The sequence below is a fragment of the Nerophis ophidion genome, linkage group LG08 (genome assembly GCF_033978795.1).
Source record: "Nerophis ophidion isolate RoL-2023_Sa linkage group LG08, RoL_Noph_v1.0, whole genome shotgun sequence".
Lineage (NCBI taxonomy): Eukaryota > Metazoa > Chordata > Actinopteri > Syngnathiformes > Syngnathidae > Nerophis > Nerophis ophidion.
The window spans coordinates 5,380,060-5,396,200 of record NC_084618.1 but is presented as its reverse complement, the minus strand read 5'-3'; the positions used below and the strand labels follow the sequence as shown (position 1 = coordinate 5,396,200).

Below are 16,141 nucleotides of genomic sequence, written 5' to 3'. Positions count from 1 at the left end.
CAAAGAAGACAGTTTCCTGCAAAACTTGCAGCTTGGACCTCGCGTGGTACTTGCTTCGGAAGAACTCACGGTACGTAACTTTTTTAAGTCCATAGTCCGAGTATATTGATCCGTTGTGTCCGTCTTTGTGTGTTTTTAATCTTTTGTTAACGAGGAGATTTTTTTTTTTAAGGAAGCGTAGCAGCTACTGTTGTGTATTAACTTTTAGATTGTTAGGAACTTTTTGGATAGTGCAACGACTTCATTTTCTGTGTAGTTTTGAGTCACAACAGGCATTCATAAGTTCAGCTTTTTTGTGAGTAACGTTAAAGTTATATTTGTTGCAACGCGGGGCTGATAATGTGTCTCCGGCACATTTGACTCCATTTTGAGAGAGAAAACGCACGTTTACCAATTTCGAAATAAACGTAACGGACAGAAATATCTCAGGTTGATTTCGTAATGGATTAATGTAGCCGGGCCCAATAAAGCTATACAAATCTATTTAGACTTGAGTGACACTTGAGTATAACTAAACGTTATGAAGGTGCTGGAATATTTCATGCTATGATTCAGAGGCAGCCTAAAGTGAATCCTTTATTATTCAGAACAGAAACGTGTACTATGTCTGATCCAGTTCTGATCTGATGAGTTACATTTCTGTGTTATTATTGATGCATTCTGCAACTCCAATGCCCATTTATTTAATTTAGCTGTTTTTTTAGTGTGGTGGCGTATTTGTTTTTTTACGTCAGAAATTATTAATAAAATCTACTGAGTATGTATTGAGTTACATGTAAATGATGCTACTACGTATGTTCATAATATGGTTTCTCTCATTTCAGAAAGAAACAAGCCAGCATTAGCCACTTGGTACAAAGCACACCAAAGCAAACGGCTGCATTGACTGATGCTATCCTGAATATGTTGGTAACTGACATAAGGCGACTATCAATGGTGGAGGATGAAGGTTTTAAACAAATGATTCACGTCCTCAACGCTGGTTACACTCTTCCCTCGAGGAACCGTTTTACCAAACTGATGGAAAGGAAGTACGAGCAGACATTCCAAGCAGTGTAGACTGACATAAAAGCCACCCAGAGCAAAAATTATGTGTGGACAAGTGTAGCCACCTTGGCAATACATGCCGTTACATTGGAGACGAATGGAACATGAAGTCAATCTGCCTTACCACCATGCCACTAAAGGAAAGACTTTCATCATCCAACATTGCAGAATGGTTGGAATAGCCAGGTTTAAAATTCTCCTAAGAAAAATCATTGCTATTGTGCATGACAATGGTGCACTTTATAAAAAAAATAACATTTTTGTAACAGTTCAATCAATGTTTATTTATATAGCCCTAAATCACAAGTGTTGCAAAGGGCTCCACAAACCACAACTACATCTTCGGTACAGAGCCCACATAAGGGCAAGGAAAAACTCACACCCAGTGGGACGTCGGTGACAGAGACAATGGTGACTATGAGAAACCTTGGAGAGGATCGCATATGTGGGCAACCCCCCCACCCTCAAGGGGACCGAAAGCAATGGATGTCGAGCCGATCTAACAAAATATTGTGAATGTCCAATCCATAGTGGATCCAACATAACGGTGAGAGTCCAGTCCAAAGTGGATCCAATATAGTAGCGAGAGTCCCGTCCATAGTGGAGCCAGCAGGAAACCATCCCAAGCGGAGGCGGATCAGCAGTGCAGAGATGTCCCCAACTGATACACAGGCGAGCAGTCCATCCTGGGTACCAACTCTGGACAGCCACTTGCCTTGTTTTATTTGGCAAGTCGAAAGGACATGGTGCCAGTATGCTTTTTTTTTTTTAAATAAAGTATTGGAAAGGATAGAAATGTAGTTTGTCTCTTTTATTCGGGGCGGTATAGCTCGGTTGGTAGAGTGGCCGTGCCAGCAACTTGAGGGTTGCAGGTTCGATTCCCGCTTCCGCCATCCTAGTCACTGCCGTTGAGTCCTTGGGCAAGACACTTTACCCACCTGCTCCCAGTGCCACCCACACTGGTTTAAATGTAACTTAGATATTGGGTTTCACTATGTAAAGCGCTTTGAGTCACTAGAGAAAAGCGCTATATAAATATAATTCACTTCACTTCACTTATTCGATTATTAATCGGAGTAATAATCGACAGATCAATCGATTATCAAATTAATCGTTATTTGCAGCCCTAATATATATATATATATATATGTGTGTGTGTGTGTGTGTATGTATATATGTATATATATGTTTATGTATATGTGTGTTTGCGTATGTATATATGTATACGTGTATGTATATATATATATACATACATATATATATATATATATATATATATGTATATGTGTGTGTGTGTGTATATATGTATACGTGTATGTATATATATATATCCATCCATCCATCCATTTTCTACCGCTTATTCCCTTTCGGGGTCGCGGGGGGCGCTGGTGCCGATCTCAGCTACAATCGGGCGGAAGGCAGGGTACACCCTGGACAAGTCGCCACCTCATCGCAGGGCCAACACAGATAGACAGACAACATTCACACACTAGGGCCAATTTAGTGTTGCCAATCAACCTATCCCCAGGTGCATGTCTTTGGAAGTGGGAGGAAGCCGGAGTACCCGGAGGGAACCCACGCATTCACGGGGAGAACATGCAAACTCCACACAGAGAGATCCCGAGCCTGGATTTGAACCCAGGACTGCAGGAACTTTGTATTGTGAGGCAGACGCACTAACCCCTCTGCCACTGAGAAGCTTATATATATATATATATATATATATATATGTGTGTGTGTGTATGTATGTGTATATATAATAATGTGCGTGTGTGTGTATATATATGAGAAACTAATAATTTGAATATTGTGCAATAATATGTGATACAAGCTAGTTAAAATCATATCAAAATAAGGCTTGAAATATCTTGAGTTGCATGTTATATATGAGTTGTGAATGTAACTGCTGGTATAAACCAACCTTTGCACGTTATTCACATTTTTGGCGTTTCACCTGTACTGTATGTATGTATGTTTGTATGTATGCATTGTCAAAGGTAAAGAGAGCCTATTGGCTTCATTCAAAGAGATTATATATATATATGTGTGTCTGTGTAAATATGGCTTTGAAGCTTGTGGGCGGGGCCTCCTCCTGTGGTAATGAAACCACCGTCCATCCCACTGTTGTGAAAATCGCTTTATTTGAACGGATGTTGCGGTCACATGATGGACGTGCCGAGTTAATTAGTCCCAACAGCGGGAAAGTGGAAGTGGGAGCATGTGTGGCGTGTGAAGACGTGACATATGGTTATTGCGCCGCTCGCCTCACAAATCTTGAATAACTCGCCGCTGTTTTTTAAACGCATTCACACGTTGCTGCTGTGAGGAAAGACGTCGCACGCCGTCGTTGTGCAACAACGCTCCGAGCAAATGAGTTCCTGTTATTGTATCAAGCGGCCTCTCCCGTTTCTCTTTTCTGTTTGCAGCACCAACAGTCATGCTGGGTAAACACGCCGATTAATTCAAATAGAAATTCTTCAAATGCGACACCTCCCATCAAATATTTGGACTCTCCCCGAGCTTGTTTGCTCCTCCTCGTTGATGAAATGAACACGTGCTGCTACGGATGCTAGTTTAGAAAACAGGACTAAAAATATGCAATCAAAATATATACATTTTGTTTGTGTGTGGTGGGGGGAACACATTAAAAATGACTGTTTAGAGGAGGGGTCACCAACGCGGGGCCCGCGGGCACCAGGTCGCCCGTAAGGACCAGATGAGTCGCCCGCTGGCCTGTTCTAAAAATAGCTCAAATAGCAGCACTTACCAGTGAGCTGCCTCTATTTTTTTAAATTGTATTTATTTACTAGCAAGCTGGTCTCGCTTTGCTCGACATTTTTAATTCTAAGAGAGACAAAACTCAAATAGAATTTGAAAATCCAAGAAAATATTTTAAAGACTTGGTCTTCACTTGTTTAAATAAATTCATGGTAGAGTGGCCGTGCCAGCAACTTGAGGGTTGCAGGTTCGATTCCCGCTTCCGCCATTCTAGTCACTGCCGTTGTGTCCTTGGGCAAGGCACTTTACCCACCTGCTCCCAGTGCCACCCACACTGGTTTAAATGTAATTTAGATATTGGGTTTCACTATGTAAAGCGCTTTGAGTCATTAGAGAAAAGCGCTATATAAATATAATTCACTTCAAATAATTCACTTTTTACTTTGCTTCTTATAACTTTCAGAAAGACAATTTTAGAGAAAAAATACAACCTTAAAAATGATTTTAGGATTTTTAAACACATATACCTTTTTACCTTTTAAATTCCTTCCTCTTCTTTCCTGACGATTTAAATCAATGTTCAAGTAAATGCATTTTTTTTATTGTAAAGAATAATAAATACATTTTAATTTTATTTTTCATTTTAGCTTCTGTTTTTTCGACGAAGAATACTTGTGAAATACTTCTTCAAACTTATGATTAAAATTTAAAAAATTATATTCTGGCAAATTTACAAAATTTTTAGAATCAAATTTAAATCTTATTTCAAATTCTTTTGAATTTGTTATACAATTTTTGTTCTGGAAAATCTGGAAGAAATAATGATTTGTCTTTGTTAGACATATAGCTTGGTCCAATTTGTTATATATTCTAACAAAATGCAGATTGGATTTTAACCTATTTAAAACATGTCATCAAAATTCTAAAAGTTATCTTAATCAGGAAAAATTACTAATGATGTTCCATAAATTATTTCTTTATTTTTTCAAAAAGATTCAAATTAGCTAGTTTTTCTCTTCCTTTTTTGTTTGTTGAATTTTGCATTTTAAAGAGTCGAAATTAAAGATGAACTATCTTTCAAAATTTTATTTTAATTTTTTCCTGTTTTCTCCTCTTTTAAACCGTTCAATTAAGTGTTTTTTTCATCATTTATTCTCTACAAAAAACCTTCCGTAAAAGGAAAAAAAAATGTACGACGGAATGACAGACAGAAATACCCATTTTTATATATATATACATATATATATATATATATATATATATATATATATATATATATATATATATATATATATATATATGTATATATGTATATGTTATATTTATTAAAGGTAAATTGAGCAAATTGGCTATTTCTGGCAACATTTTTTAAGTGTGTATCAAACTGGTAGCCCTTCGCATTAATCAGTACCCAAGAAGTAGCTCTTGGTTTCATAAAGGTTGGTGACCCCTGGTTTAGAGATTGTTTTTCCCTTGTTGCTAGGCAGACTTCAGTCACTTGGAGCAGGACAAGGACAGAGAGTGTCGGCAGGAACAGTAAGTCATAGTTATTTCTCCACTGTCAGCCATAAGTTAGCATCAAGTTACTTAAAAACAACTTTTAAGTAAATTTGGTCATTTAATTTTTAACGACTACACTGAAAATATATATAATATATTTTAGTACGTGGTCTTTCTATGTAGTTTGAGATGGTAAAAGTTTGTATTTTTTCTTCAATGTTGCTAGTTAACCCCTTTAGCATTCTTCCTGGCTAGCTAACTAGTTGGTTAGATCAGTGTTTTTCAACCACTGTGCCGCGGCACACTAGTTTGCCGAAGGATACAGTCTGGTGTGCCGTGGGAGATTATCAAATTTCAGCTATTTGGGTTAAAAAAAATTTTTGCAAACCAGTAATTACAGTCTGAAAATGTCGGTGCTGTCTAGAGCTCGGCAGAGTAACCCTATTATACTCTTACATATCAGTAGGTGGCAGCAAGTAGCTAATTGCTTTGTAGATGTCAAAAACAGCGGGAGGCAGTGTGAAGGTAAAAAGATATCTAATGCTGAAACCAAAAATAAACAATCAATCAATCAATCAATGTTTACTTATATAGCCCTAAATCACTAGTGTCTCAAAGGGCTGCACAAACCACTACGACATCCTCGGTAGGCCCACATAAGGGCAAGGAAAACTCACACCCAGTAGGACACCGGTGACGATAATGACCCAGTGGGACGTCGGTGACAATGATGACTATGAGAACATGATACTGATGATACTGATGACTATGAGAACATATGAGAACACGATACTGTGAAAGATCAATCCATTATGGATCCAACACAGTCGCGAGAGTCCAGTCCAAAGCGGATCCAACACAGCAGCGAGAGTCCCGTTCACAGCGGAGCCAGCAGGAAACCATCCCAAGCGGAGGCTGATCAGCAGCGCAGAGATGTCCCCAGCCGATACACAGGCGAGCAGTACATGGCCACCGGATCGGACCGGACTCCCTCCACAAAGGAGAGTGGGACATAGAAGAAAAAGAAAAGAAACGGCAGATCAACTGGTCTAAAAAGGGAGTCTATTTAAAGGCTAGAGTATACAAATGAGTTTTAAGGTGAGACTTAAATGCTTCTACTGAGGTGGCATCTCGAACTGTTACCGGGAGGGCATTCCAGAGTAAACAAAATGTGAGTGTCCCAGACAAAAGGTATTGAATATTAAGGAAGGCTATGCAGAACAAAACTAAAGCTGAACTAATTACAAAGTCAACAAAAACCGAATGCTGGACGACAGCAAAGACTTACTGTGGAGCAAAGACAATGTAGATCCGAGCATGACATGACAATCAAAGATGTCCCTACAAAGAAGGATAAAAACAACTTAAATATTCTCGATTGCTAAAACAAAGTAGATGCGGGAAATATCGATCAAAGCAAGACATGAAACTGCTAAAGGAAAATACCAAATAAGACAAAAAGCCACCAAAATAGGAGCGCAACTAAAACACTACACACAGGAAAACAGCAATAAACTCAAGTCAGGGCGCGATGTGACTGGTGGTGACAGTACACCTACTTTGGAGATAAGAGTTATCAATCAATCAAAGTTTGCTTATATAGCCCTAAATCACGCGTCTCAAAGGGCTGCACAAACCACAACGACATCCTCGGCTCAGATCTCACATCTATATTCATGCATGCTTGGTTATGGTTTAAATTCATGTCCAACAATCGCGACTTTTTACTGTCAACTGAGTGTCGTTTTTTTAGTGATTTCTGCTGCTGGTGTCCCTCTGGATTTTTTCAATGCGAAAAATGTGCCTTGGCTCAAAAAATATTGAAAAACGTCGAGTTAGACAGCATCTTTTTAAAATTTGGGGCAACTTCTTACTATTTTACACAGTCATCAAAGTTTTATGTTACCATGGTTTATTCTGTATATCAATTAGAGGTTACCCAGCCATATATTTTCCAGCTTTTTACGCATTGTCAAGTGTTCGCGTTTAAGGCCAGCGAGCTATCTTTTCCAGCTGTTTCAAAGTTAGCACTGAGAGCTAGAAAGTTAGCCATATATTTCCCAACTTTTTCTGCATCGTCTCGTGTTTTTATTAGAGGCCAGCGAGCTAGACATACATTTCTCAGCTTTATTGTTAGAATCCAGGTAGTTAGCCCCATATTTTCTTAGCTTTTTCCGCCTTAGCAAACAATTTAAGAACATTTGTCAACCAGCTACTGCAAGGAATTTAGGGATTTCACCATCTACGGTCCGTAATATCATCAAAAGGTTCAGAGAATCTGGAGAAATCCCTGCACGTAAGCAGCAAGGCCGTGACCTTCGATCCCTTAGGCGGTACTGCATCAAAAAGTGATGTTAGTGTGTAAAGAATATCACCACATTGGCTCAGAAACACTTCAGTAGACCGCTTTCCGTAACTACAGTTTGTCGCTACATTTTTAAGTGCAAGTGAAAACTCTACAATGCAAAGCGAAAGCCATTTATCAACAACACCCAGAAACACCACCGGCTTTGCTGGGCCCGAGCTCATCTAAGATGGACTGATGCAAAGTGGAAAAGTGTTCTGTGGTCTGACAAGTCCACATTTTAAATTGTTTTTGGAAAATGTGGACGTCGTCTCCTCTGGACCAATTAAGAAAAGAACCATCCGGACTGTTATAGGCACAAAGTTCAAAAGCCAGCATCTGTGATGGTATGGGGGTGTATTAGTCCCCAAGGCATGGGTAACTTACACATCTGTGAAGGCACCATTAATGCTGAAAGGTACAAACAGGTTTTAGAGCAACATATGATGTCATCCAAGCAACGTCTTTTTCATGGACGCCCCTGCTTATTTCAGCAAGGCAATGCCAAGCCACATTCTTCATGTGTTACAACAGCATGGCTTTGAAGTAAAAGAGTGCGGGTACTAGACTGGCTTGCCTGTAGTCCAGACCTGTCTCCCATTGAAAATGTGTGGCGCATTAAGAAGAATAAAATACCACAACGGAGACCCCGGACTGTTGAATAACAAGTAAGAATGAGAATGAATTCCGGCTAAAAAGCTTAATAAAATTGGTCTCCTCAGTTCCCAAATGTTTACTGAGTGTTGTTAAAAGGAAAGGCCATTGTCGACAACTCTTGCCGTCGTCGCTCGGGTTCCACTGACCCCCAAGGAAGGGCATTGCTTTAGCAGCTTTGACTCTTGTTTATTTTTTCAATAAAGCTGTCACTTGTCGGCTTGCTTTTCAGCTCCTCCTCTGCTGTCAGCTCTTTGGTCGTCTTGCTCTCTCTCGCTCCTCGGCCGCTTCTTCTCCTTCCGCCCCGTCCTCTTCTCCTTCTCCCCTTTTATACAGCATATGAGGAGAAATGTGAACTGTGAACCAGTGCGCCATCCACGCACCTGCATTTGACTCTGGCGTCGCTCCCGGCACGCCCCGCCTCGCTCCGTCGGACCGTGGGTAAAAATGCCCCTGTGCCAACTTTTTTTGTAATGCGTTACAATTTAATGATTATTTTGGCCAAAAAAAACAATAGATATTTCCCAGTTGGAACATTTAAATATCTTGTCTTAAAGACAAGTTGAAAAGGATTTGCAAATCATTGTATTCGGTTTTTATTTACCATTGTGGACGGGACTCTCGCTGCTGTGTTGGATCCGCTTTGGACTGGACTCTAGCGTCTGTGTTGGATCCACTTTGGACTGGACTCTCGCGACTGTGTTGGATCCATTATGGATTGAACTTTCACAGTATCATGTTAGACCCGCTTGACATCCATTGCTTTCCTCCTCTCCAAGGTTCTCATAGTCATCATTGTCACCGACGTCCCACTGGGTGTGAGTTTTTCCTTGCCCTTATGTGGGCCTACCGAGGATGTCGTAGTGGTTTGTGTTGTGGTTTGTGCAGCCCTTTGAGACACTAGTGATTTAGGGCTATATAAGTAGACATTGATTGATTGATTGATTTACACAACGTGCCAACTGCACTGGTTTTGGGGTTTAACGTTTATTGGGACGGCGTGGCGCAGTGGGGAGAGTGGCCGTGCGCAACCCGAGCGTCCCTGGTTCAATTCCCACCTAGTACCAACCTCGTCACGTCCGTTGTGTCCTGAGCAAGACACTTCACCCTTGCTCCTGATGGGTGCTGGTTGGCGCCTTGCATGGCAGCTCCCTCCATCAGTGTGTGAATGTGTGTGTGAATGGGTAAAATGTGGAAGTAGTGTCAAAAGCGCTTTGAGTACCTTGAAGGTAGAAAAGCGGTACAACCCGTTTATTGTTAAAGGTCAGCAAACAAGCTTTTTCCACTTTATCTAGTGTTTATTGTTAAAAACGCCACGCATTATCCATCTTTTTTTTGCCACACCACGAACGATTTGAACCCGACTGTAATAAAAGCGGTGATTCCAAACAATTTCACTAAGTAGTCACTAAGGTTTACATTGTCAGTCGGACGGCGACGTTGTAATACAAAAGAATGGCGCCGTGATAAGTGCCGCTTTTATCTTTGTGCTTTTTTTTTTAACAAAGGCCAACATTGTTGCACACAACACACACGTACAGACATTTTGTAGAGGTCCTTGAAGTGGCCATGAAATCAAGGTTTTCCCATGAGGCGGGCAGTCAATTCTATTACATAACGGCCTGTGCAGTGTATTTAAAAAGAGGAGGGTACCTGTGCGCGACCCACTTTTCCCGAACAAAGCCAAGAGAGTTGAGGAAACGAGGTGTAAAGGGAGGAAGAGGAGGAGGTTTTCCAAGCAGAGGAGGAGTAGGAGGAGGAGGCTGTGCTTCATAAGCAAGTGCATGTCAGAGGCACACACTCGCCCCTCGACCCTCACACAAGGAGCGAGAGAGCGAAGGAGCGCATTGATGGTAGCGAGAGGAAGAAGTGTGTTGACCAGAGAGAGAGTGTTGTGCGTCCGCTGAGGAAGAACTCATGTCTCCGCAAAGAGGTGAGAACAATGATTACACTTTGGGACATTTTCACTGTTTGCCTATGAGTGTGTGTGTTGTGTGTGTGTGTGTGTAGGGGGGGGTGGAACAGGTGCCTATTCTAGGAGTGTTGCATAGTACAATGGCGCTTTAGGTCTAACTTTATTTTGCAGACATAAAAAAAATCACTCCGTTCGAAAAGAATTGTGCATTTCTGACTAAAAATGTCTCTTTTTGTTGCATTTATTTTTTTTACAGCAGTTACAGTGGAGCAAAAAAGTATTTAGTCAGCCAGCGATTGTGCAAGTTCTCCCACTTCAAATGATGACAGAGGTCTGTCATTTTCATCATAGGTACACTTCAACTGTGAGAGACAGAATGTGGAAAAATAATACAGGAATTCACATTGTTGGAATTTTATCAATCAATCAATCAATGTTTACTTATATAGCCCTAAATCACTGGTGTCTCAAAGGGCTGCACAAACCACTACGACATCCCCGGTAGGCCCACATAAGGGCAAGGAAAACTCACACCCAGTGGGACGTCGGTGACAATGATGACTATGAGAACCTTGGAGAGGAGGAAAGCAATGGATGTCGAGCGGGTCTAACATGATACTGTGAAAGTTCAATCCATAATGGATCCAACACAGTCGCGAGAGTCCAGTCCAAAGCGGATCCGACACAGCAGCGAGAGTCCCGTTCACAGCGGAGCCAGCAGGAAACCATCCCAAGCGGAGGCGGATCAGCAGCGCAGGGATGTCCCCAGCCGATACACAGGCAAGCAGTACATGGCCACCGGATCGGACCGGACCCCCTCCACAAGGGAGAGTGGGACATAGGAGAAAAAGAAAAGAAACGGCAGATCAACTGGTCTAAAAAGGGAGTCTATTTAAAGGCTAGAGTATACAAATGAGTTTTAAGGTGAGACTTAAATGCTTCTACTGAGGTGGCATCTCGAACTGTTACCGGGAGGGCATTCCTGAGTACTGGAGCCCGAAATGAAAACGCTCTATAGCCCGCAGACTTTTTTTGGTCTTTGGGAATCACTAATAAGCCGGAGTCCTTTGAACGCAGATTTCTTGCCGGGACATATGGTACAATACAATCGGCAAGATAGGATGGAGCTAGACCGTGTAGTATTTTATACGTAAGTAGTAAAACCTTAAAGTCACAGTGCAGGTGAGCCAGTATAGGTATATATGTATGTATATAAAGGTATATACAGTACAGGCGTAATGTGATCAAACTTTCTTGTTCTTGTCAAAAGTCTAGCAGCCGCATTTTGTACCAACTGTAATCTTTTAATGCTAGACATTTTAAAGAATTTATTTGTAAATTATGGTGGAAAATAAAATTGAACTCAATACTTTGTAATATAATTTTTGTTGGCATCCATTGCTTTCGTCCCCTAGAGGGGGGGTTGCCCACTTCTGAGGTCCTCTCCAAGGTTTCTCATAGTCAGCATTGTCACTGGCGTCCCACTGAATGTGAATTCTCCCTGCCCACTGGGTGTGAGTTTTCCTTGCCCTTTTGTGGGTTCTTCCGAGGATGTTGTAGTCGTAATGGTTTGTATAGTCCTTTGAGACGTTTGTGATTTAGGGCTATATAAATAAACATTGATTGATTGATTGATTGATATGCAGATCTTCTCGAGAGCAGTGATGTTTTGGGGCTGTCGCCGAGCAACACGGACTTTCAACTCCCTCCACAGATTTTCTATGGGTTTGAGGTCTGGAGACTGGCTAGGCCACTCCAGGACTTTGAAATGCTTCTTACGCAGCCACTCCTTCGTTGCCCGGGTGGTGTGTTTGGGATCATCGTCAAGCTGGAAGACCCAGCCACGTTTCATCTTCAAAGCTCTCACTGATGGAAGGAGGTTTTGGCTCAAAATCTCACGATACATGGCCCCATTCATTCTTTCCTTAACACGGATCAGTCGGATGAGAAAAACAGCCTCAAAGCATGTTTCCACCCCCCATGCTTCACAGTAGGTATGGTGCTCTTGGGATGCAACTCAGTATTCTTCTTCCTCCAAACACGACAAGTTGAGTTCATACCAAAAAAGTTATATTTTGGTTTCAGCTGACCACATGACATTCTCCCAATCCTCTGCTGTATCATCCATGTGCTCTCTGGCAAACTTCAAACGGGCCTGGACATGCACTGGTTTAAGCAGGGGGACACATCTGGCACTGCAGGATTTGATTCCTTGTCAGCATAGTGTGTCCCAGCTCCTTGCAAGTCATTCACCAGGTCCCCCCGTGTGGTTCTGGGTTTTTTGCTCACCGTTCTCATGATCATTTTGACCCTACGAGATGAGATCTTGCGTGGAGCCCCAGATCAAGGGAGATTATCAGTGGTCTTGTATGTTTTCCATTTTCTGATAATTGCTCCCACAGTTAATTTTTGCACACCAAGCTGCTTGCCTATTGTAGATTCACTCTTCCCAGTCTGGTGCAGGTCTACAATTCTTTTCCTGGTGTCCTTCGACAGCTCTTTGGTTTTGGCCATAGTGGAGTTTGGAGTCTGACTGTTTGAGGCTGTGGACAGGTGTCTTTTATACGGATAAGGAGTTCAAACAAGTGCCATTAATACAAGTAACGAGGGGAGGACAGAAGAGCTTCTTAAAGAAGTTACAGGTCTGTGAGAGCCAGAGATCTTCCTTGTTTGAAGTGATCAAATACTTTACAAATAAATTCTTTAAAATTCCTGGATTTTTTTTTACATTCTGTCTCTCACAGTTGAAGTGTCCCTATGATGAAAATTACAGACCTCTGTCATCATTTTAAGTGGGAGAACTTGCACAATCGGTGGCTGACTAAATACTTTTTTGCCCCACTGTAAAGAAAAGAAGGAGTAGGAAGAAAGCGAAGCCTATGTTTTTAATCCTGCTTAAAATGGAGTTGACTTCCCCTGTGAAAGGAGGGAAGGTGTTGGAAAACAAATATGACTAAATCTCAATAAGCAAATAAAAAACCAGCAGTTGGAGACTAAACAAACTTCACGTTCCATAATCATTTTATAAAGAAATAACCATTTGGGTATTTGGCATAATTCTGTTGTGTTATTGTTGACAGCTGCATCAAGTCTTTATGAGGTGTCTGTTGTTGCGACGATGCCATCTTTAATGTTGTCCAGGTCTTTGATTAAGAACTGGACGCACTTAAGGCGCACTTAAAATCCTTTTTGCCCTCTCAAAACTCGACAGTGCGCATTATGACCCGGTGGGCGGAACGTACGGAACAATTCTGCGTGTGCTCACTGACCGCTAAGTACTTTTATTTGGTAAATGGTGTAATGATACACCATGATCACAAGTGGTAATGGTGTGGCTATGTATGTGTGTAGTGTGCGTATGTAGATAGTACTTTATTGATTCCTTCAGGAGAGTTCCTTCAGGAAAATTAAAATTCCAGCAGCAGTGAACAGAGTTGAGATCAATTTAAAAAAAGTAAATAATGGGGGTTTAAATGGAAACAAAATAGAGAAATATTACAATAACAATAAAAAATAAAAAGCAACAATTGGAATAAAAATATAACAGTAAAATAAGAATATAACAAGAGAAAGTAGGCAGTAGTGACCATGTTATGAAAACGTATTGCACTGTTATTGTTTTGCATCCCCCGTCATCCTAGTACCCCCCGCCCCCCGCCCCAGAGAGGAGTTGTACAGTCTAATGGCGTGTGGGACAAAGGAGTTCTTGAGTCTATTAGTCCTGCACTTGGGATGAAGCAGTCTAGAACTGAACAGGCTCCTCTGGCTACTGGTAACGCTATGCAGAGGGTGACTGGCATCATCCAGGATGCTTTGATTGATTGATTGATTGATTGATTGATTGATACTTTTATTAGTAGATAGCACAGTACAGTACATATTCCGTACAATTGACCACTAAATGGTAACACCCGAATAAGTTTTTCAACTTGTTTAAGTCGGGGTCCACGTTAATCAATTCATGGTACAAATATATACTATCAACATAATACAGTTATCACACAAGTTAATCATCATAGTATGTACATTGAATTATTTACATTATTTACAATCCGGGGGGTGGGTGGGGAGCTTTGGTTGATATCAGAACTTCAGTCATCAACAATTGCATCACAGAGAAATGTGGACATTGAAACAGTGTAGGTCTTACAGTAGGATATGCTCACTAGTTTGTCAACAGTCCTCTTCTCTGCCACCGTCACCAGTGAGTCCAGTTTTATTCCGATTGTAGAACCGGCCCGCCTGATCGGTTTCTCCAGTCTGGAGCTGTCCTTCTTAGACGTACTGCCCCCCCAGCACACTACCATGTAGAACAGAACACTGGCAACCACAGACTGGTAGTACATCCACAGGAGTTTTCTACAAATGTTGAAGAAGTGCAGTCTCCTGAGGAAGTACAGCCTGCTCTGTCCTTTCTTGTACTGGTGGTCCATGTTAACAGTCCAGTCCAGCTTATTGTCCACCCAAACCCCGAGGTACTTGAATGAGTCCACGGTCTGTACCTCAACTCCCTCGATCATAATAGGTTGTGACCGTGGACTCGAGCTCCCAATGTCAATGACCAGCTCTTTGGCCTTTGACGGATTGAGCTGCAAGAGGTTCGTGTGGCACCAGACAACAAAGTCCCTCACCAGGTTCCGAAACTCCTCTCTGCCGTCCCTGATGCACCCGACGATGGCAGTGTCATCCGCCTACTTCTGGATGTGACACAGCTCTGAGTTGTAGCAGAAGTCAGCGGTGTACAGTGAAGAGAAGAGGGGCCAGCACCGTTCCCTGCGGTGCTCCTGATCACAGTGTCAGACGTGATGTCCTTCAGTCTGACGTACTGTGGACTGTCGGTGAGGTAGTTCGAAGTCCAGGCAACCAGGCGGGGGTCCACTCGCATTCCGTAGAGCTTGTCCTGGAGGAGGCGGGGCTGGATGGTATTAAAGGCACTCGAGAAGTCCAGGAACAGGATCCTCAGAGTGCCATTTCCCTTATCCAGGTGTGAGTGGACTCAGTGCAGCAGGTAAAGGATAGCATCCTCCACACCAACGCCTGCCTGGTACGCAAACTGCAGTCTGTCCTGGGCATGTTGCACCTGTGGTCCGAGGAGGCTGAGAAAGATATATTTATCATTTATGTATATACAAGTTCATTAAGTTTGTACATAGAGTTAACATGTAGTTCTAGCTCAGAATAATTTATGATTTAAAGAAAAGGTGTAAACTTTTCTTCTCACTCCCTTTCAAATAGCTAAAAAGAAAACAAGTCCAATGCTCATTTGTTTTCGTTTTTTTATTCTCCATTGTTTCCATTTTGTTATAATGGCTGTTAAGGCCATAGCACTATATTGGTTTAGGCTTGCTCTTGTTTTTTTTCCCCCGCATATTTAAAATAAAAATATATCAATCTATCAATGATAAGTGTTACCAGTAGATGGCAGTCACACATAGGAGGTAGGTGCACTCTGATGGCAATATGACTCAAGTAAACAACGCCAACAATTTTATATGTTCCATTGAAAATGTAGAACATTACACACGGCGCTCAAAAATCCATCAAAATGTTTTAGTACGAGTTTGGTAAGCTTGATGGATTGTATTAGATAAAAAAAATTAAAACATTTAAATTTAAAAAATTGTACTGTGCTTCAACATACCAGTATTATTATGGTGTGTGTGTGTAAGGTAAGACATATTATATGGTGTTTTGTTTCGCAATTTATCCAAAAGAAACTTTTTTTTACCTTCTGGTACCTGCTGATCTGTGTTTGGGATCTGTATAAATCCTGAAAAATTGCGCCCGTTCGCCTTGGTATTCCGTGCCGACACCGACAAGCTTCTTCATTTTCTCCATCTTGTTAAGGGAAATTCATCCTCCGCTGTTGACATTTCTAATATAAAGTAAAGTTTTTACTTATATCTGTTGGTAAACTTGCCATGAAAGTGCTAAAACATACCGGTGTAGTGAGATTACATTAT

At 41.4% G+C, this 16,141-nt stretch overlaps 1 protein-coding gene across 4 annotated transcripts in view; it reads left to right on the top strand.

Annotated features, from left to right (window-relative positions):
* Positions 1 to 16,141, top strand: part of entpd1 (ectonucleoside triphosphate diphosphohydrolase 1) — a 104,355-nt gene that overhangs the window by 19,101 nt on the left and 69,113 nt on the right. Inside the window, exon 1 of one of the 4 annotated variants that reach the window (XM_061907538.1) lies at positions 9,973 to 10,196. The exons of the other annotated variants lie outside the window; for them this stretch is intronic. Coding sequence (XP_061763522.1) covers positions 10,181 to 10,196 — 16 coding nt within the window. The 5' untranslated portion in view covers positions 9,973 to 10,180. Of the gene's footprint in view, positions 1 to 9,972; positions 10,197 to 16,141 lie in introns of those variants that run through there. 4 annotated transcript variants of the gene reach the window in all.